Source organism: Meriones unguiculatus, chromosome 10 (assembly GCF_030254825.1).
Source record: "Meriones unguiculatus strain TT.TT164.6M chromosome 10, Bangor_MerUng_6.1, whole genome shotgun sequence".
Lineage (NCBI taxonomy): Eukaryota > Metazoa > Chordata > Mammalia > Rodentia > Muridae > Meriones > Meriones unguiculatus.
Window position 1 is genome coordinate 15,409,688 of NC_083358.1, and position 21,973 is coordinate 15,431,660.

Below are 21,973 nucleotides of genomic sequence, written 5' to 3' on the forward strand. Positions count from 1 at the left end.
GATATAAGAGTAATTATAAAAATTCAGTAGCCATACTGTATAAAAACAACAAATGTACTGAGGAAAAAAAATAGGGAAACTACAACCTTCACAATAGCCACAAATAATATAAAGTATCTTGATGTAACTCTAACAAGCAAGTCAAAGACCTGTATGACAAGAACTTGAAGTCTCTGAAGAAAGAAACTGAAAAAGATATCAGAAGATAGAAAGATGTCTCATGCTAATGGAATAGGATTAACATAGTACAAATGGCCATCTTACCAAAAGCAGTCTACAGATTCAACACAGTAGCCATCAAAATTCCAACACAATTCTTTACAGACCTTGAAAGAACAAGTCTAAACTTTATATGGGGAAAAAAAACATAACAGCAAAAACAATCCTATACAATAAAAGAACTTCTGGAGGTATATCCACACCTGACTTTAAGCTATACTACAGAGAAATAGTAATAAAAACTACATGGTACTGGCATGAAAACAAACTTGCTGATTAAAAGAATTGAATTGAAGACCCAGAAATAAAATCACACACATATGGACACCTGATTTTTGACAAAGGAGCCAAAACCATAAGAAAAAAGATAACATCTTCAACAAATGGTGCTGGTCTAACTACATGTCTACATGTAGAAAAATGCAAATAGATCCATATCTATCATCCTGCACAAAGCTCAAAAAACCTCAACATAAAACCAGAAACACTAAGTCTATTAGAAAGAAAGTGGGGAAGAGCCTTGAACTCATTGGCACAAGAGACAACTTCCTGAACAGAACACTAACAGGGTCTAAGACCAACAATCAATAAATGGGACCTCTTGAAACTGAAAACCTTCTTTAAGGCAAAGGACACTGTTAATAGAACAAAATGGAGCTCTACAGATTGGGAAAAAAAATCTTCATCAATCCTACATATGACAAAGGGCTAAATCCAAAACATATAAAGAACTCAAGAAATTAAACACCAACAAACAAAATAATCCCATTAATAATGGGCTACAAGCTAAAGCCAATTCTCAACAGAGACATCTCAAAGGGCTGAGAAGTACTTTAAAAAGTGTCCAATGTCCTTAATCATCAGGGAAATGCAAATCAAAATGACTCTAAGATTCCATCTTAACATCCATCAGAATGGCTAAGATCAGAAACTCAAGTGACAAGACATGCTTTCCAGGATGTGGAGAAAGGAGAACCCTCTTCCATTGCTGGTGGGAGTGCAAACTTGTACAGCCACTTTGAAGATCACTCTAGCACTCTCTTAGAAAATTTGGAATAGCTCTACCTCAAGACCCAGCTCTACCACTCCTGGGCGTATACCCAAAATTTGTTCTCCCTCTTTGGTCTTGCACTACCAAGCCTTAGAATTACAAATAAACATCCATTGCTTGATCTGCCTGATCTGTGCTATTTTGCTCAAGCGGCCTATGTAGACCTTTGGCTTTGGGGCAGAAGAAAGGCTTAAGTAAAGCCTGTCTAGGGAGCCTGGGCTGTGGCGGTCTTCTCTTGAAATAGATGGACTCCTTACCCACCCTTCCCCTGCTTTACCCCTGAGCTCTCCATTTTCTCCTCACAGCTACACCCTGACACAGGCATTCCTTGCATCTCCATTGTTGCCTCCAGCTGTGCGGCTGAGAGAACCTAACCCAGATCCACTCACATGAACTGTCCCTACTCAAGACTGACAAAGGCACACAGGCTAGAGAGACATCTGCGCGGTTAAGAGAACTTGCTGCTTGTACGGAGGACCAGAGTTCAGTTGCCAGCACCTACATAATTAAGTAGCTCACAACGGTGGCAATTCCAGGTCCAGAGAATCTGATGCCTTCTTCTGATCTCTATGGGCATTAACCCACAGACAGATACACAGCCTCACACTCACAATTAAGAAAACAAAATAAAAAATAAAAATTCAGAAATGCACTGAAGGAACATAAGTTACAAACTGGTGATAAGCATGTTTTATGAATTTATCTTAATTGAACATATTTGAGCCACTGTATCAGTATGAGTGGGATAATATTTACCTTCAATTTTTTTTTTTATTTTATCGAAGTTCAAGGTATCTCCTAAGCCAGGAACAACCTTTCTCTTCTGGTTTGAAGAAACTTAGATGGACAATCTGCTTTACAGTCTTATCTGTGATTCCAAGATTTCTATTATTAAATAAGTTAGGACAAAACCATGCATTGCATTGCCTGCAGATTGCATAGGTACAGCTGTGGCTGGGGAAATGTCTCTGCTCCTGAAGTGTTCACACTCAAGCATGCAGACACGAGTCAGAATCCTCAGCACTCAAGATCCTGGTGCAATGGCATATCTCTAAATTCCCAAAGCAGGTGGACAGAGACTGGAAGATGTCTGGGTTTACTGACCAGCCAGTCTAGCCACATCCATTAACTCCTGATCACAGTGGACACATTCTCTCAGATAAATAAACCAGAGAGTAGTTGAGGAAAATATCCAACATTAACCTCTGACCTCTACACCAGGTACACACACATCCACATTCATATACATGTGCACACATACATGAACAAGTACATACACGTACCTCAAGCACAAAAAGTGCACATGGTTTTAGAATATGGAGACTCTCAGATCCAACCTTATACATTTATAGAGAAGAGGGGAAGAGAGAGCTGATGTCATTCCCCAAGGCCATGCAGGATTTACTACCATAGTGTAGTGTTCTGGATTCCCAAGCCAGAGCTTCGTATCACCATAAATTACTTACAATTGGCGACTTGACACATCTCCTCAGATGGAATTACTGGGTTGATTTAGAGCTGGAGAATGTGTGCTTCAGGGCAGACAAGGACATTGGAGGAAAAGAATAAAGGGGAACCAAGACGGGGAGAGCTGGGAAGAGGAGGGAGCACGTTCATACCAAAGAAGAGCAGTAGAGACGGCAACATAGAGTGTGCAGGAAAGCAACTGGTCACGAGACAGTCATCTCAGTGTTCAAATGAACAGGTGCAAGAAGAGAAGAGTACTGGCAGCAAGTTTTTCCTTTGCTTTAATGAATAAAGGATATGAGCATATCTAGATATAAAAGATGTAAATCTTCACTCTTTTTTATTTCACCTTCTCAAGGCCAGTGTATGAAATACAATCTACAAGCATAAGTGATACCACAGACCATAAAATTGATCTCAAATTTCATTCTCCAAACCATCATCAAAGCGTGAATCTCTTAGTAAGGCTTTGTTTTTAATTCATAACGCAACTTCAATTGTTTCTTTTTTTTTTAAAGGAAAACCTGTTTTAAATTAAGCCATCATGTCACCCAAGCTGGCCAACTCTGACCAAAGATGCACAAGGAAAGATCAGTCTGTCTCTATTAAAGTCTCATAAAGAACATACAAATTAAAACCAGATTCTCTGACACTGCTTTATAATGTATTGGGAGCAAGTTGGTCCCTCCTGGAAGACTGGGTGGACATCTGTATTCCCTGAGATTACTTTGTGTACAGTTGTGCATATATTTGGTCTTGTTGAGTTTGTTAAAATGTGGTTAACTGATAAACTTCGCTTTGAAACTGGTTAACATTGCACCAGCCAATATTATATTTCTGAAATCCATTTGGCCACACTTCTGCACTGCCATCATTTTCAACAAGACCAACGCCACCTCACTAATACTGTGACACTGTTAACCCTATTCCCCCAATAGGAAATTAAAGGACAAAGGCTAAACATCTTTCCCATCCTTAAGTGAATAAGAGGTAGCAGTGATTTAAGCCCAAGGAGAGTGAATCGATCTCAGAGTGTCTAATAATAGTTTCTCTTCACCTAAAATTGTACTATCCTCAGGAGAAAGTTAAAGAGACAAAAGGTGGAGAGCTGAAGTCCAGATGTCTGGGAGCCTGTATCCTGTGACTCTACAGTAACCTGAGACCCAGCTATTCAGGAATTTATTTGAGTTTAAGTGCTTGCATCACGGCATTATGAGCTGCAAGTCTGCATTCCAAGGAAAACAATGGAAGGTGAAGGGGCAAGAGGAAGAGGATAAAACAGAAAAGAAGAGAAGGCAGGGTGAGGAGAGGAAAGTGGTTCATACTAGAGATAATTAGAACACAGGTGAGAAAATTAGGCATAGTCATCAAGATATCACATGGCAGGGCCTGGATGAGTCTGAAGATATGAGATTCTTTACAGCTTCAAATGTCAAAGCCTTTCTTGGCACATTAGATTCTGGAGTGATGGCGAAGAAGTGGTTACAGAAGAAAATACTACAGTGTCTTTTGGTCTACATCAAACTCTACAAGCTGTCCCTAAGAGTGCAAACACAGCCACTGAAGTTCATGGGCCTCATCTCTGGCCACAGACCTCAGGGACATTCCAGACTCACACATCTGTGCTGAGGACCCAATTCCCTCAGGCTTCAAATTGTTCAACTCTGCACATAATTCATTTCTCATTTATCGGCTGTCATCTAAGGCATTGGCTATTAAATATATTATTATTTTAGAATATAATGATTATAAAGGATTCTATGTAGCATCTTTAACAACAAGAAGCTGTTTTGACTGTTTTGATAATATCTCAGTATCTCAGAGGACCTATCTTCTTAGACAAGGATGTGTGTCCTGAACACCTCGAAAATTTAATTTAGGGGTCTTTACGAAAGATAGTACACAGATACGAAGACTGATTTAGAGTAGAAAGAATGAGCAGATGATCCTACAATGGGTGTTAGAATAATCCATCTTAGAGTATACAGAGAATGGAGTTCCTTCTGTAGATTCACTATGTAAATGATTTCTCTATATACAGATAAGTGATTTGAACAACAAATCCTACAGGGGTGAGAAAATGTTGCTTATTTACAGTACAAGGACTCAGTATAGTTGTGGTAAGAAAACTGACAGTGGGCAGGAACAAACACAGATTCCTCTTTTAGCAATAGGAAATATTCTGACCTTACAGGCTCGATCATGAAGCAGTCTGCTGTACTTTAACACAGGGCATGCATTTACATTCCCAAGCTTAAGTACTTTAGTTTGGCTGTATACAATCCTTGCGTTCATGGATTCTATTCACAAGTCAACTGATTTCCAATGGATCCTTCTCATAAAGCTGTATGACCCAGATGAAGTAAATCTTACTCACAGATATCAGCATTAGGACTGCTGTGTGTTCTTTTCAGAGAGACTATTCAGCCCAGGCTCTCCTGTCAGGATCCTACTCAATTACTCAGCAAAATCCATGGTATTTCTCCCTACAGCTGGATACCACATGGGTTGTTTTTCATTCCCTGCCTGACCTTTCTTCACAGGTTCTGAGTTCCCAGAAAAGACTTCTCTCTGTCTATGAAAGAAACTGTTGGTTTCATCTACTTATACACGACTAGGTGGCTTAGTTCAATACCTCTCCCAAACTGAGCTAAATACTAGGACTATTTGAATAAAATAAGTAATATATATAGCTTTTAATAAATCACTCAAAATCTGACATTCCTTTATGAACACTTCATGTAATTAATAGGGAAAAAAGCAAATCTAAATAAAAAAAAAGAAAAATGTAATCAAGTAGGTTGACAACCAGCAAGAGATAATTAAAATGATCCTGTTTTGTTTCTTGGTTTCATTAACATGCAAATGAGATTCATGAAGTTTGATATTGTGTTTCAGCAAGAGCCATAGAAACAAATTAAGAATGAAAATGAGTCCCACCGATGGAGACTCCTGTTGAGTATATAAATTAATGAAAACTATGATTGAATCCAATTAATAAAATATAATTCAGTGATTTATTGGGACTCAAAAATGAAATAAAGCCTCATAGATAAATTAAATTTTGTTTCTTTTTGGTGGACCTCTTTCTGTTAATGCTTTGAAGATTTAAAGGAAGGGCAGTAAATGTTAAACTCCTCTTTACTTCTAAAAGCACAGCGTAGAGACCTTGCTTTCAAATCAAAGTATTGTAGAAACGGTGTTCCGGCTCAGAAGGATGTGGTGCAGGATCTGGAATAGCAGTTCTCAAGCTTCCCAGTGCTGTGGCCTCTTAATCCAGTTCCTCATGAGTGGTGTCCCCAACAATAAAATTATTTTTGTTGCTACTTCCTAACTGTAATGTTGACACTGTTATGAAATATAACATAAATTTTGGATGTACAAGATAGCTGATATGCAACCCCCAAAGGGGTCTCGATCCACAGGTTGAAAACCGCTGGTCTAGAATGTCTCCCAGAGGGCAAAGAAAGCTCCAGTGCTTACACAGTCAGAGATCCAGAATCTCAAATAGGTAGAGACAGTGACCAAAGTCAAGTACTTATAAGGACCAGAGAAGCATGGTCAGATTCAAGAGCCTCCATGTCTCCTATTGCATACAAAGATCTTGGTGTTCTCCACTGATACCTCCTCTCTCACAAACATTAAAGTGCGTACCTCAAATAATATGAGATGAATCTTTAACCATGTCAAAAAGCTCCAAACCAAAGGGTCATGGAAATATCTCTATAGTCATTAGAACTGAGTGATTATTAATGTGTACCAGATTTTCTCTGTCTGTCTCTCTATCACACATACACACACAAACACACACACACACACACACACACACACACACACGTATGGCCAAAGTCCCACAAGCTAAAACTCAAGCATTGAGCAAAAGCACCAAGAGTTCTAGCAGCAAGGAATACATTTTGTATGATGCTGGAAGAGGAGATAACACCAGAGCAAAGCATGGTTTTGAAAACATGAGTTGCTGGGAGTCTGCATTTCTATGTGTTGGAGTGGCTTCCCTTTGTCAGTGTGTCCTTCCAGTGTTTCCATTGTCTTTTACCTCAATATATTAAAGAATGTAACCGCAGTTGTTTAATGCATGCTTGTTTGATATGGTAGTCTCTTACATCTCCTGCGAGTCAATTGTCTTTAATTGCCTTTCCTTGAATCATATGCAAGCCATCAAGCCCAACCCTACCTAAGAGATAATAAACAACTAGAACTCAATATTCCTCAAGGGGCAGAAAAGCTTTATGAAGCTCTTGATCCTCAACAGCAGAGAAAACCATGCCAACCACATCAAGGATTAAACAAACTGAGGGGTTACTATTTTTAAATATGTAGTGTGCTTCAAAATCACTTCTTGCAGACTTCTTTAACTTGAAATAGGAAGCCAATTAAGTTCCCATCATTTCTGTATTCATAATGATTGCAAATCATCGCAAAATTTTTCTTTATAAGATACATAAAAACCTTACCAGATTGAAAAAAACCTAAATTCTCTGGATGTTAAAATTATGATATAGAGTTTTCAGATAGGGTGTATTTCTTTGCCATTCCTGAACAGACTCCAGGTGTCATAAACTTTTGTCTTATCACCATTGACCTATTTAGGCATTTAGACTTCTTTTCATAGCATATCACTTGCAATGATTTTATTAAGAAAATAAAAATTTAGCAAGATTCATCATGAGCCAGTGGGTTGTAAGAGAGCAGACTTACCGTCTCTTCGATTCAGCCTTGCAAATCCAGGACCATGACTGCTGGAGAGCTCTGAAGAACTGCTGAAGGATGCCGGAGGCAAGGCAGACACCAGGGGCTCATCACAGTCATCTGCCAGGAGGAAAAATGCCACATTCCAGTGAGCACAGAGCTGACAGTTCTCTTCAAATCAATAGACACAACAAATAAACACCACATCAAAACTAGGATCTAAGCCATGCATGGTGGCACGTGCCTGTAATCCTAGCACTCAGCAGAAAGGTGCAGGACTATCAGGAGTTCAAGGTCACCCTCAGCTATACAGTGAGTTCAAAACCATCCTGAGCTGCAGGAAATTCTGTCTCAAAATAAGTAGATAAATAGACCTAGTTTCTCTAGAAATATGCCTCTCATGAATGCAGTATGCCACATGAACACAACAAATAGATGGGAGATTAAAGAAACAGAGAAAAAAGATAGTATAGAAATTATAAATTAAAATATATTAAGATCAAAAGGTTTCTCTTAAAAAGAATTTTTTTTATCACAAGCAGAAAGATGTATAAATTTAACTATGCTAAAATTAAGAACCTTCATTGGCTCAGTGGTACACACCTGTCATCCTGGGAGGCTGCTGCATAAAGATCTCAAGGTCAAAGCCCAGCTGGGCTAGAAAGTGAACTCCAGGAAAACTAGTAAGGTTAGTAAGACCTTTCTCAAGTTATTGAGAAAGCTGGGCATGTAATTCACTGAGTGCTTACCTAGCACGTGCAAGGCTCTGAGTTCATTCACTAGTTCCTTCCACAAAACACAAAGAAATATACTATACAGGAGGGAAAAATAAATCACAAAATGTATGAAGTTCATATACAAGAAACAAATGAGACATCGACGCATCTATAAGCACACACAAATGCTAGTAGTTTTCATTTGCCATCAAACGAACAAAGCTGGATGCTACTGACTGAGTTGCATCACTGGTAAGAGCAAAGGGCCATCCACAACCCACATTAATTTCCCAAGAACTGACAAGTGACAGTGTGGCTCACAATGAAATAATACACCGTAATGGAAAGCAACTGCAGCAATACAAGAAGGTTAGTTCAGAGAAACTACACTTTTAGGGAAATTTTAGAACGCAAAGCTAAATAATATGTTGTTTAAAAGTATGCATGCTTTTTCATCCCAATTATTTTAAGAAAATAAAGGAAACTGTAAAACTGCAAGGACTGTTTATACCTGTGGGGTAGACTCAAGATGAGAAGGAAACATCCGTGATAAAACTGCCAAAGGTCAAAGTCTGGGTGTTTACCAAACCTTCAAAAGATTCCATTTTGCTCTCAAGTGTTATAATTCCACAAGCACAGGCAAACGTGCACATGCCTGTGTGGATCTTGGGCTCTGTTGAGGCACAGACAAGGCTCCCTTTATTTTCTTGAATGTATCACACAGACCGTTCCCTGTGTGTGCGGAATCACGGGAGAGGACGTGTATGTACGGGTGTTTGCATGCACAGGGAAGCCAGAGGACAATCTCGGGAGACGTTCTGTCTCCAGGATCTCACTGGCCTGGGGGTTACTGGTGAGACTAGGTTCACTGCCCAGCAAGCTCCAGTGTTCAACCTGTTTCTACGCTCCCATGGAGTGCTGGGAGGACAAGCGTTTACCAGCACACTCAGCCTGTGTATGTGGGATTGGGGGAATCCAACTCAGATCCTCAAGCTTGCTCACCGAGAGTGTCACAGACTTACCTGTCTTCCAGCCCTACATATATTGCTTTTAATATTTAAAAAAAAAGTAAAAGGATAATATAAGAATAATGTTTGCTTTGATAGCCATCCATGCTTAATTTACTCTGCCAAAGCTTGGACATGCTTTACTTTTTTGAATTATGAAGTTAATGTCACCTTTGCTTTAATCAGAGGAAAGTTCATATTTTGTATTTTTACATAACTTGGTAATTTAAAAGCACACAGGGTCTTTGTCTCTCTTTTTTTTTTTTTGGTGGTAATTTAATTTAAATCGATTAAAAAATTATCTGGATTCAACCTGAAATGTAACGAAGTTCTTTCTGCCTGAGCATAGCTTGATCTTGAGTGACTTTCACAAGAATTTACACAGGGTAGCCTTGAAGTTTGTTTGTTTGTTCTTTGGGATTTTGCTGAGTGCTAGCAATCAAAACCACGGCCTCGCGCATGCAAGGCAAGCACTCTGCCAACTGAGCTACAGTCCCAGCCCCGCACTTTGTTTCTGAAGATTACCTCATTTTCATGTGTAGCTCACTTTTTCTTCCTTTGTACCTTAAAGTCTCTAGCTGACTCTTAAGGAAGACAGGTTCTTGCATGTCTATTGATTAGCTTAAGTGCTAACACCAGCCAATCTGGTTGTTAAGTCAAGTATTAAGGGGTGTAGACATTAAAAGATTTGCAGCCCATGCAGTGTTGGGGTGGGGTGACTGTGCCCAATTAGATGAGCAACAACCAGAAAGCTTTAATACAGTAAAGCTTAGTGGTTGTGTGTGTGTCTCTGTATACATGAAATTACATTATGTAAACATGGGGACACGTGTGTGTTTCTGTGTATCTGTGTGTTCACTATAACTGTCACGTTTTGGGGGTCATTATCAGTATGCAGGTGTGTGATGCAAAAGACTGTTTAACTGCTCCTCAAATCAATTATGCAGATCAGAATCGATTCTATGAATGTAAAACACCCCTCTGCTGCAGTCACTCTGGAAGGTATATATTTATTGCCCATTTGTTTTTGTCAACTATAAATTGAGAATCTATATTCCTCCTCTTTTAGTTTTAAAAGAATAGAACTGAAGTAAGAGAAGAGGACATCTTTAGTGTTTGTTGGGAGAGGTACAAGTTTTCGGTGGTTTTGATGGAAAGAGAGGAAGAGCAGCAGTAAGAAGTCTGAGGTGACTAAACGGGACATTCCCCTGTGAATATGAATGGAACAGAATTGTAGGTTACAGACAGGCCTCCTGTGAGTGTAATTCCAGACAATTGGCTTTCTTGTTTTACATTAGCAAAACAAGAGCTCTGGTCTGATGACACAGAAGGACAGTGTTTCAGCTCAAAGAATCTCAGCCAGAGTGGACTGCAGCTCGAGGTGACACATGCCAAAACCTGGTGACACATTAAGCAATGGCTGTTTGAGGCAGGTTATTCCTGGCAACCAGTAGATGCAGGACAGAGATGCTCTTCCGCACTCTGCAGCACACACGCCATCGCTCCACAGCATTTTTCCTTCACAGATCCCAATGGTGCTGAGACTGGAAAACAGCATTCCAGTTTCAAAAACCAGCCTTCTGCTAGGTCAATCTCTCAGCAGGGCTATCCAGCGTCCTCTCATATTTCAGCGTGGATAAAACTCTTTTTACAGCCTTTTTTTTCTCTTGCATTTGAGTAAAGATCATTCAGGATACGTCAGGTATATATGCATTAAAGGCTACGCAGGATTACTGTAGCTTAACACAAAATCATGACTTTGTTATTAAGTACTATGTCAGACTATCATAGCGCCCTGGTCATTTCACCACCAGTAATACTGTTGGCAAAAATAAATACATGAAAATAATAAGACACAGGGGAATGATAATTGGAGCTTTGAATAGTAAAATATAAGAATAGAGTTGCCAAACATTTTAGGGACACTTACAGAATTCAAAATGGTAGCAGAGCATGTTGGAGTATTATTGATGTTTCTATAAGAAACTCTGCTTATTCTGCTTTTCCGAAATTAAAACACATTATTTGACATTTAAAAGTCATGTGAGGACTTCTGCTTTTACCTTGATATCAGTTGAAAGTAGTAAACTGTGGGTTTTAGTCCTTTTGTTAAAAAATAAATAAATCTACATATTGGTTATATTTACATATTTAATGAGTTCTGTTAGAATATCGATAATGGTAAAGAAAGTTTTCTAACTTATAATGAGACATTTTCATGTACACAGTGTGTTGTGTGTGTAAGTGTCTGTGGGGAGAGAGAAAGAGAGAGAGACTACAGATTTCATTCAGATCAATAGCTCAGAAAAGTCAGCATTTGTGCTTTCCATGGGAGAAAAACTTGCCTTTGTCATTAAAAAGACAATGATAAATTACATCTCTTGCAAGCTGTGTGTATGAGAACATTCAATAGATTCTCACAAACGAAGGTGTAGGCTGTATTGAAAGTATTTTAATATGGCTCGATAGAAAGTAATTTCCTTTTATTTTGCAAAAGGCTTTAATGCGTAATTCTCATAAGTAAGTAAAAGCTGTTCGGTTTTTAATAAAAGTAATTCAATTTTCTTAAGCTGTTTGCAGTATTACCTGTACCAAGATAATAAGTGTACATTATGGGTGCTTACGCCCTCAACGTTTTCTATCTCTTACCTTGTTTGGTCCTGACGAATACCCTATACTGTCCTATTAGATACCTGGGCAATTTTGTCCTGAAGAATGCCCTACCATAAACTATTAGCTTCTCGGACATCTGAGGGAAAATAAAGCACACTAGTTAAATAAATCACACAAGGACACATTAGGAATGAATGGATCCAGGCTTTGCTGTGTCGTATCTCCTGTTCTGGGTCAACACACTGTTGAGAAGAGAATTGGTCATCTCAAATACACATTACAGAAAGTCAGGGCTGCTTTGCAAGAACATGTAGCTTAACTGCTGCTGAGTAACCACCTTCCCTGGCATTCTGGAGAGCTGCCAAAATCATTTGCATCCTTACCAAGAAGGATCCTTAGAGCCCAGAAGAACAGGTGTTGGAGACTGACATGGGGGAGGAGTCAGAGAGTTGGAAGGTGATTATTTAAAAGTTCCCTTATACCAGAGGCAGAGGTGACTCATTTCATTTTCTAGGGAGCTTGGAAAACATCAGCTCTTCATTCCTTTGAGGAGATGGATTTTTACAGACCTGGACCAAACATTTCCATTGACAGTTCTAGGATTAAGGAATGGCCTCAAGAAATCTATATCCTTGAAAAAAATGTTTATTGCGATCTATACTATCGAAAGCTCATCTACTTGAAACTGGAAACCATGAACTAATTTAAAAGACAAAGCATATGATTATGTTGATGTATACTATCAAAAAGTGCTCTGAGCAAGGCAACATTTCATCCACAACAATAATACTGTTCTGTCATCATAAACCCTAGTTCTTGGTTTCCTGAGTTCAGACAGAGTCCAGTCCCCTGACCTAGCCTGATACACACTCTGTACCAGGTGTCTCTCTGGTGTCTGCCCAGTGAGAAACTGCATGTAGCAGGGGCAATGGCCAGCCCGCAGGGGAAACTTCAGCTGCCAGCTTCAGAAGCCAACATTAACTCCTCGAGGAGTAACTACAAATAGCCAGGACTTGGCGCATACCAGACAGGTTCCCTAACGTTTGTCTCTGCTTCCAATTTAAGAGTGGCTAAAGACCAAGGCAACTATGTCCCTAACCAACCAGGTAGGAGGGTGCCCTGCTTCTGTTTATCCTGATTACAACTTCCCCATGCCCACACTCTGGAGCTCTGTCTGACTTCTAAGACAGTCCAGCATCACTCTCTTCTGCCTGCCCTTGAGTCTCTGCCAAGCTGCTTGTGCTCATTTAGGTGGTCTTAGTTTATTTCCACTCCAGCAACCTCACCATCTTACCTTCCCAGCTCTCGTCGATGAATCATTCTCAAAGTACACTAAGGAAGTTCCACCTAGAGTCTGCTTTGAGGATGTGTGTAAGAGACAGGTGTGTTAAGTATTCCCGCAACTTGATCAACTCCTGATTTGATGTATATATGTGTATGTATGTACATATATATGAATATATCCTGCAAATATGGACATATCTACATATCTATTATGAATTAGCTCCAAGCAGTCATATCTGAAGTAGGCACCTTCAGGGGTTTATCTGAACTACAGAGTAGATCCACACAGGGAGAGTTCAACCCTCCACTGCCGATGCCCAACAGACAGGACCATGCTAGTTTGATATCTACTGAAAGAGACGTGCAAATTAATTCTTATCCATTGGAGTATTTTGTTGCTTTCACAAATGTCTTTTTTTATACTTTATGCTGGTGTTTCATGGTTCTGCTTTAGGGCTGAAGAAACAGCTATGGTGTCTCACTCCACCCTCCTCCCTATGAAGCCATGTGCAAGGAGCATGCAGATGCAGCGATCTTGCAGTGACATGGTGATGGTGGTTGTGGGGGCAAGTAAGTTTTAGAGAAGTGAAAATACTGTTGGGTTTGAGTAAATGAAAAATGCCTGAGGGGAGAGAAGACACCGTGGTTAAGAGCAGATACTGCTCTTGCAGAGGAACCTAGTTCAGTTCCCGGCACCTATGATGGGTGGCTCAGAACTACCTGTAACTCCAACTCAAGGGAATCCAGTGCCTCTGGCCTTGGAGGGAACCTGTGCTCATTTGTGTCCACACACATACACAGAGACATAGGAATACACACAACTCAAAACATATAAATCTTTAAAAACATAAATAAAATAAAAGATGCCATGTTTAGAAAAGGAAAAGGAGTTGATACAAGTGGGACTACATAAGATCTAACTCTTCTGCAGATAGCTGAAGAGGCACTATACTGGCTTATCTCATCGTTACCTAAAATAATGTCTCAGCAAAACTAAACTCTAGCAGGGATAGTCAACTACAAATTCCTGAGCTTCTCTGAGCATTAATTTGACTTTGACATGAAAATTAACATTCACTTGAGGATGGTGGTTTTAGATATATTAAATGGGATAAACATGAGCTTCTAACTGTCAGTCAGTGGTTTAAATTTTAAAAAAAAAAAGCATATCGATGCAATTTAAAACAAGTAAATATTTATCATTATGTTTGCACAAGCTAAGCTAAAGACAGACATGCTTCCCAAACAATTCGTGTAGGCAGGGATCTATAAGTCCCTATGCATTTTCTCTCACAGAATGATGGGCAAGCGGTATTCATGGCTGCTAATGCTTGTGGTGTTAACGGGGTAAGCGTTCATGGGGAGGCACACACTGGCTTGTGCACTCCAAGTTACAGCCTTACTTTAAAGAGCTTTCCAATTAATCTTCACAAATTAATGGATTAATGGGAAGGCAGTTAACGTTTAATGACAGCACAGCCAGAGGCTGATTGATTTTGGAGTTTTAATAGCAACTATTTAAATTCTAGATATTAAGACAAAGAGACCCACAAATCCACCCAAGAAAAGCAACCAAAGGTGAAGAAGTGGAAGAGGTAATTGTTTTAAAGTCAAGTGAACATCAGCATTCCAGGAGTCTACGGACTTCACAGACTTTCATCGACAGGTGATTGGACCACACTTAACACCGTCTCCTAAGTTATAGCAGGAGTAATGGAAGATTATGGAGCATGATTTTCTGAAGTTTATTGTATATAGATTTAAGATTGGCACTCAAAGCGGGGCTTAGGGGTTGTGTAGGAAGGCAAGGTCCTGGAGAATACGGATAGAGGAGATCCCACAGGAGCCCGCCCTGTAGGAAGAGCCTCAGGTGGGCAATGGCTACTGACAAAGGGAAACACATTTTCCTCCAGGGATAAAACCGTCATGGTTGAACAATCCCAAGTGCTCAGCCCTGGACACGTGCACATGCGAGCGAAACTAAATGGACTCGCTTGTACCTATATATGTAACAATAATAATTTGGAGGGGGAGAAGGAGGAGTGAGAATGATACAGATGAAGCTCTCAAAAAGAAATTCAGGATTTTTAAATGATGAAAAGAAGACACCCAGGAGAATTAGAGGACCAAAGTTCAATATATTTAAAGACACATTTAGAGATATCCTAAATATATGACATAATTAAATATATTTTACACCTAGAGATATTTTAAATATATAATATAATTAATTAAATCCATTTTATATAGATAGATATACTTTAATATACATGAGATGCTGAAACACATTGCATTTCCCTCAAAAAGGTTGTATTGATTCGTTCAATTTTTGGATTCACACATTTTTCATTTTATCACAAGCCCCCAACTTCATCTGCTTGTTAGGTAGTTAAGAAAGATTGGAACTCTATGCATTTTTGGTTGAAGTAGTAATGATGGCTGACACAGGTAACATTTCTGTGTACTGTCACTCCTCTCAATGTCTGAGAATTGTCGCTTCTCCACTGGTTTTAGAAACATAAATTAATTCTAATGTATTTATGTGTGGTCTTCGTTTTAAATGCTTTTTTCTGGTGCCATGCTCATCTTTAGCTTGGTTCATGCTTTTTTTATTAAATGAAGTATGCTTGCTTGTACTGTTAGGGTATTGAGTGTATATACCTTTTATAACTAAATATTTGTCTCTAAATGTTTGTGTGGGATATTTCACTCAGAATGATCTTTTCTAGATCCCACCATTTGCCTGCAAATTTCATGATTTCCTCCTTTTTGATTGCTGAGTAGTATTCCATTGTATAAAAAGACCACAATTTCTGTACCCATTCTACTGTTGATGGACATCTGGGTTGTTTCCAGGTTCTGGCTATTACAAATAGAGCTGCTATAAACATGGTTGAGCAAGTGTCCTTTTTATGTACTTGAACAAACTTTGGGTATATACCTAGCAGTTACTCACTTATATAGACCTATAAGATATGATAAACATAATGAAATCTATACACCTAAAAAAGATAATCAATTGAGCGGACATGGGGTAAGATGATCAATCCTCGTTTAGAAAGACAGATGGGATGTGCATTGAACGTATGACAGGAGTCTACTGAGCGCATCTGAAAGACTCTAACTAGCAGTGTTTTCAAAGCAAAGACTCATGACCAAACCTTTGGCAGAGTACAGGGAATCATAAGAAAGAAGGGGAGTTAGTCTGATAGGGAAAGGATAGGAGCTCCACAAGGACCAAATATATCTGGGCACAGGGTCTTTCCTGAGACTGACATTCAACCAAGGACCATGTATGGATATAACCTAGAACCTCCACTCAGATGTAGCCTGTGGTAGCTCAGTAACCAATTGGTCTCCCAAAGTGAGGGGAACAGGTACTATTTCTAACAGGAACTCAATGACTGGCTCTTTGGTCTCCCCACCCCTGAAGGGAAGAGCAGTCCTGTTAGGCCACAGAGGAGGGCTTTGCAGCCAGTCCTGAAGATACCTGATAAAACAGGATCAGATGAATGGGGAGGAGGTCCCCCCTATCAGTGGACTTGGAAAGGGGCACGGTGGAGATGAGGGAGGGAGGGAGGGACTGGGATGGGAGGGAATGAGGGATTGGGACACGGCTGGGATACAGAGTTAATAAAATGTAACTGATAAAAAAAATAAAAAAGAAAAAAGAAAAAGAAAAATAAATAAATAAATAAATCTAATTTGGCTAAATAAAAAAAAAAAAATGTTTGTGTGGGTATGTATGTCCCCCAACCTTGCACATATATGCACACATGTGTGCATGGATGACCTGTGAGTCCTAGAGATCTGTCTGTCTCTGCCTCTCCAGCACCAGAATTAAAAGTGCACACTGCCACACTTTGCTGCTGCTGCTTTGCTTCTGGTTCTTGTTCTTCTTCTTCCTCCTCCTCCTCCTCCTCCTCCTTCATCAATGGATTCCGGGTATCACTCAAGTCCTTATGCTTTGTGGCAAGTACTTTTCTTACTCAGCCATCTCCCTAGCTCCCTGCTGATCTCTTGATTAAGCGATGTATTTAACAGAAATGACACAAGAGATACAAGTGAGAAATGGGGGCTTTGGATCTAAAGAAGCCTTAAATGCTTGCTCGGGCACTTTCCAGAGTCTGATACATACTCCTCCAACTGGACACCCTTCTGTCTCTAGTGCACATTAAAGGGCCCTTCACAGAAGGACTTGACAGCCTCATGTGATAAAATGCCTAAGATATAGAAAGTACAGAGCAGGGTTTCCCAAAAGAATGCATCTTTTTCCTTCTAGTCCCAGTTCTAGTAAGTAAAGAAAAATGTGTCCTTTTGGGGAGTTATTAATATGCTTGTCTTGAATGCACCACCTTGGAAATTAGTGTGATAAATGAATTTAGCACATTTGTTGAAACAAAATATTCATAGCAGGTAGCACAGAGAATGCTGGAGATACGAGGAGAATATTGACTTCAACATCTCATATCCAAACCTTTTGACTTAACGACTACACTCAGACTTCTTACTGTCTATTGTGGGGTTTTGTCTCCTGTAGCTATTGCAACTAGATAGTCTCCAGCTTCGGTGTGGACTGAGTGGTCCTAAGAGAAACTGACACTTCAGGGACCACCATCTGTGTACACTAGGGAATGATCATTAAGAAAAGACAGATCCTTATAAAGAAAATGATGATTTGCTTTTCATAGCGCCATTCTCTAACCAGAATAATGGCCAGCTTCCTAAGACCAGCTGTGTCTACACACCCAAGAGCTTCACAGCTGGGCTTGTGATTCCTGTTGACATTCCCTCATAAAAGGAAGGTGCCTGGAGGGTCATTGCTCCTTCCCTTACCCCCACGTTCAGCTTGTATCTAGCCTCTCCTCTTAGCCAGTTGAGAAAATTCTGCCTTCATTATATGAGGTCTTTGAGATTTCAGTTCTCAAAAACGGACTAGACTATCTAGTTTGGGGCTGGGGGAGAGGGTTCCACTTACGACTCTAAAGAAGCCATCTTTTCTGCAGCGTGAGGACTTTCCAGTGAAGTTGCTTTGGGGTCACCACAATAACCTCTTATCCATGCTCTAAAAGTCAGCCCAGCAAACTCACCGCTTCCTTAAGGGGGACATTGGGGTAACTGAGCTTTGTTCAATCATTGGAACCTTAGGAAGGGAAGATGTGAGATGTTGCCTAGTTCCTTCCAGAGAGAAATTCTCAAAACCAAGTGCTTTAAAATTAAGACTGAAAGCCCATGAGAAAAAATGATGGGCCTTGACTAACATACACCATTGCTTCCCTACCGCCAAGTTTGCAAATCATTCAGTAGCCAAATCTTCCCTTGTCCATAGACTTAACTAAATGTTCAACTAAGCCTTAGATTCAAAAGCCTTAAGCACATTATTTAAAAATGAATGATGGAAATAAATGACTAACCACTCAGCTTGTGAGAACACACTGTAAGAAACACAAAGGAAGTTCAAGGAGGAAGCTAATAAAAAATAAAATGAAAGCTAGTCAATTTGAAAATATAGAAATTACAAAATAATTAAATAAATTTAATTTATTCCCCAGGCTCACTTGGGGGAATATAATCAATCATTTAAGAGTAAAAGGAAACAGTTCAAGGAGGGAAACAGAACTATGTAAAATACAAACCAACTAGGAACTCACAGGATCCTTCCTCTTTTCTACTAAGTTCACCGAAATTTGCTCCAGTAGATCCCGACAGACAGTTGCTTGTTTTTCAGAGTCCAGACACAGAAGCAGAGTAAGAGAAAAGGTACTGACTATAATGTGCATTTACCATTGCTCCTCTAACAAACTTCTGTGTACCCAGTGTCTCGAAATGACACCTATCTATTACTCCACTGGCCTGCATGTCAGAAATCTACATTCAGCTTATATGGGCTAAAATAAAAGCAGATGGATGGGAATGTTGGTGCTGGAGGCTCCGAAAGAGTATACTATCCTTCCTTTCCCAGCAACTAAAGGCCATGTGCAATGCTGGGCTTGGGCCCTTTACTTGACCACCATGCCTTCTCTTATTCCCTTACCACCCTCAGTTCCAAGGACTCTTATGGTGACATGAGGCTAGCACAGACAGCCCAGGAAAGCCTCCCCTTCTCAAGCCCTTCGTTTAGCCACATCAGCAAAGTCCCTTTCAACCATGAATAGCAACAAGAACCAAGAGAAGCCATGGAGAACAGCACATGACAGTAAGTCCAGCACTTGGGTGACTAATCTAGGAGAATAGGAGTTTGAAGATAGCCTGGATCATATACAGAAAGGACTTGAGTCTCATGTGGAATCAGTACTATCCACTTTGAACATATGTTAATATAAATTCAAGAATTTCCAGAGTTGAAATTAATTTGAGCATTTTTAATAGTTTGAGGGCAGGGTGCCTGAGTGAGTGTGTGTGTGTGTGTGTGTGTGTGTGTGTGTCCACGTTGAGTGCCGCTATGGAGGACAGAAGAGGATGTTAGATCCCCCTGGAGCTGGAGTTGTGTGTGTTTGGGGGAGGGGAGTGCTGAAAACCAAAGGTCCTCTGAAAAACAGTACGTGGTTTTAAACACTGAGCCACCTCTCTAGCTAAGAACTAAATAAAATTTTAGCTATGTATTTCTTACAAGGTTTGTTAAAAACAACTCCCTGAAATGGAGAGAGAGAAGGTAGCCCTTCAAGCATTCAAGATGCCAAACCATCTTCCTTCTTTCTAAGCAAAGAGGATTTTACGGACTCATTAACTTCAAAATAAAGTAAGACTATCTTTACAGTGCATGGTTCACCTACGAGGGAATAATTTTTAATGTTCCAAAAGGCCATATGTTTTCTCCCTACCTCTTGAGTTTTAGAGTTGTTTTGCTTACTATAGAAAAATGGAAGTTAAAACTACTTATGCTGCAGAAACCAAGAGGTTTTCGGTTCATAAGGAGAGAGATTGAAAACAGGAGCTATAGATAGCTCAGTGGTGCTCTCTGGCTGCTTTGACTCATGCCCTACTGATTGCGTGGCGTGTACATGAAGTAGCAGTAACCATGTCCCCCTATGTATGTGCTGTTTGCATTAACTGATTATTTTCTACCTGAAATTGCCATGTTTTAAACTTTGATTCCCAGACAGAAAATGGGGTAAGCCTCGATTCATTTTTTATTCTAGTCATATTAGATGGTATTTTGACACCAAGGCAGAAGTATCCCATTTTATTACCAAATCATTTTGAGAGTTGTTATTTGTGCCACCATAGAACACACTTAAAAAAAAAATTATGGCTGAAATGATTCAAAATGATAAGGAATTTTTCTGAAGACAAATGGATTTTAGTGGGGGAGTCGACAAAGCCATTTTAATAAACAGCTATTTCTCACTGAGCGAGAAAAATCAAGCGAGCTAGAAACAATACGCTTCCCTGAACAATAACATATGAGATTAGGCAGAGGCTGTTTCCATTTCATTGGTTAAGATTATTGTGTTTGATTTCATAATCAAGCATGGGACGAGCTTGGCTGGCCTCAGAGGCTCCTCTCCACTGTGTTGGCAGCTTAACTAAAAGCTGGCTGAGCAGGTGTGAATTAGCTCCATAACAGATCCGGCTGGGCTCTGTAAGCCACCTTTCCAATAAAGCCCAGACTCTGACCAGGGAACCACTGGATCAGGCTCCAATGTTCCGAACACCTGGTTTATGTAAATATAAGTGGTTGTGTGGCATGGGCTCTTTTCTTTTAGGAGGGCATCTGGTTCTGTAAACCTGTCTATAGACAACGCTTCTAAGATGATATCCAAGATTCTAACCCCACGTGGTAAATTTCTTACATGTTCCAGCTGAGTGGAGGCAAAACCTGTAAATGTTATCTGATGACACTTGTGTGATTACATTATATTACCTGACAAAAGGGATTTTGGAGGTAGAATTAATTGATAAAAATCGTGAGCCGATGGTGTAGACCAGCTGGTGGAGTGCTTGTCTAGCATGCATAGAACCCTGAGTTCCAACTCCAGCATCTCATAAAGTGGGTGAGTGCTTGTGTCTCCAACACATGAAAAGCAAAAAGCAAGAGGATCAGAAGTTCAAGGTCATTCTTGACCATAAAGCAAGTACATAGATGCAAAGACACAAAGAAAAACAGAGATGAGACATATGAGGGAAATTTCTCCTATTGGTGTTCAAGCTGCAGACTGCCATGTCACTGGCTAATCCCACCTGATAAGATGCAATAATCATTCCTATAGGACCTAAGGATCCAGTTGATGATAGACCAGGAAACGTGAACCTGGCTACCAGGTATTGAATTCTACTAAAACTTGTAACCTGGGGAATATTCCTAATGATGCTAGGTCCTTCATCTCCTTTTCAAACTGCTGTGTCCTTCCCAACATTTTGATAACATCCTTTTATAATTAAACAAATTCTGACAATTCTTTTGCTTCCAGATCTTTCCATATATGAGTTCAGACACACCTTACAAACACTGTGTTAATTGTTAATGTTCTCTTAGACATACATTCTAAGTCATGAATCCTAAGATCATAAATTACTTCAAAATAGGAAATGTTTCAAAATGCCTTCTTTTTTTTTCATATTCTAACAAAAATCTACTTTTGGCCTCAAACACAATTATCAAAAAAATCCTTTTATATTTGTCATTTAAGATTCAAAGCACTAATTTTAAAAATTGTTAGTTTAGGATAATTCTTGAAGTTCTCAATATGACAGTATCAAAAGCAGTCTTAAAAAAAAGCAGTCTTTATGAATCTGCCATTTGTTTCTTTGAAACACCTTGTTTAAAAACAGATAATTGTCTTGGCTAGGCATGGTGGTACACGTTTGTCATCACAGCACTCAGGAGGCTGAAGAAAGAAAAGCTTGAGTTCAGACCCAGGCAGTGTAAAAGAAACTGAAACAAAATAATTCCAGTTGAAAAGACAAAA

The 21,973-nt window shown here is 39.6% G+C and overlaps 1 protein-coding gene across 1 annotated transcript in view; it reads right to left on the reverse strand.

Annotated features, from left to right (window-relative positions):
* Cntnap4 (contactin associated protein family member 4) overlaps nucleotides 1-21,973 on the reverse strand; it is a 291,138-nt gene that overhangs the window by 239,634 nt on the left and 29,531 nt on the right. The window contains exon 2 of the mRNA XM_060391927.1: nucleotides 7,454-7,564. Coding sequence (XP_060247910.1) covers nucleotides 7,454-7,564 — 111 coding nt within the window. The remainder of the gene's footprint in view (nucleotides 1-7,453; nucleotides 7,565-21,973) is intronic.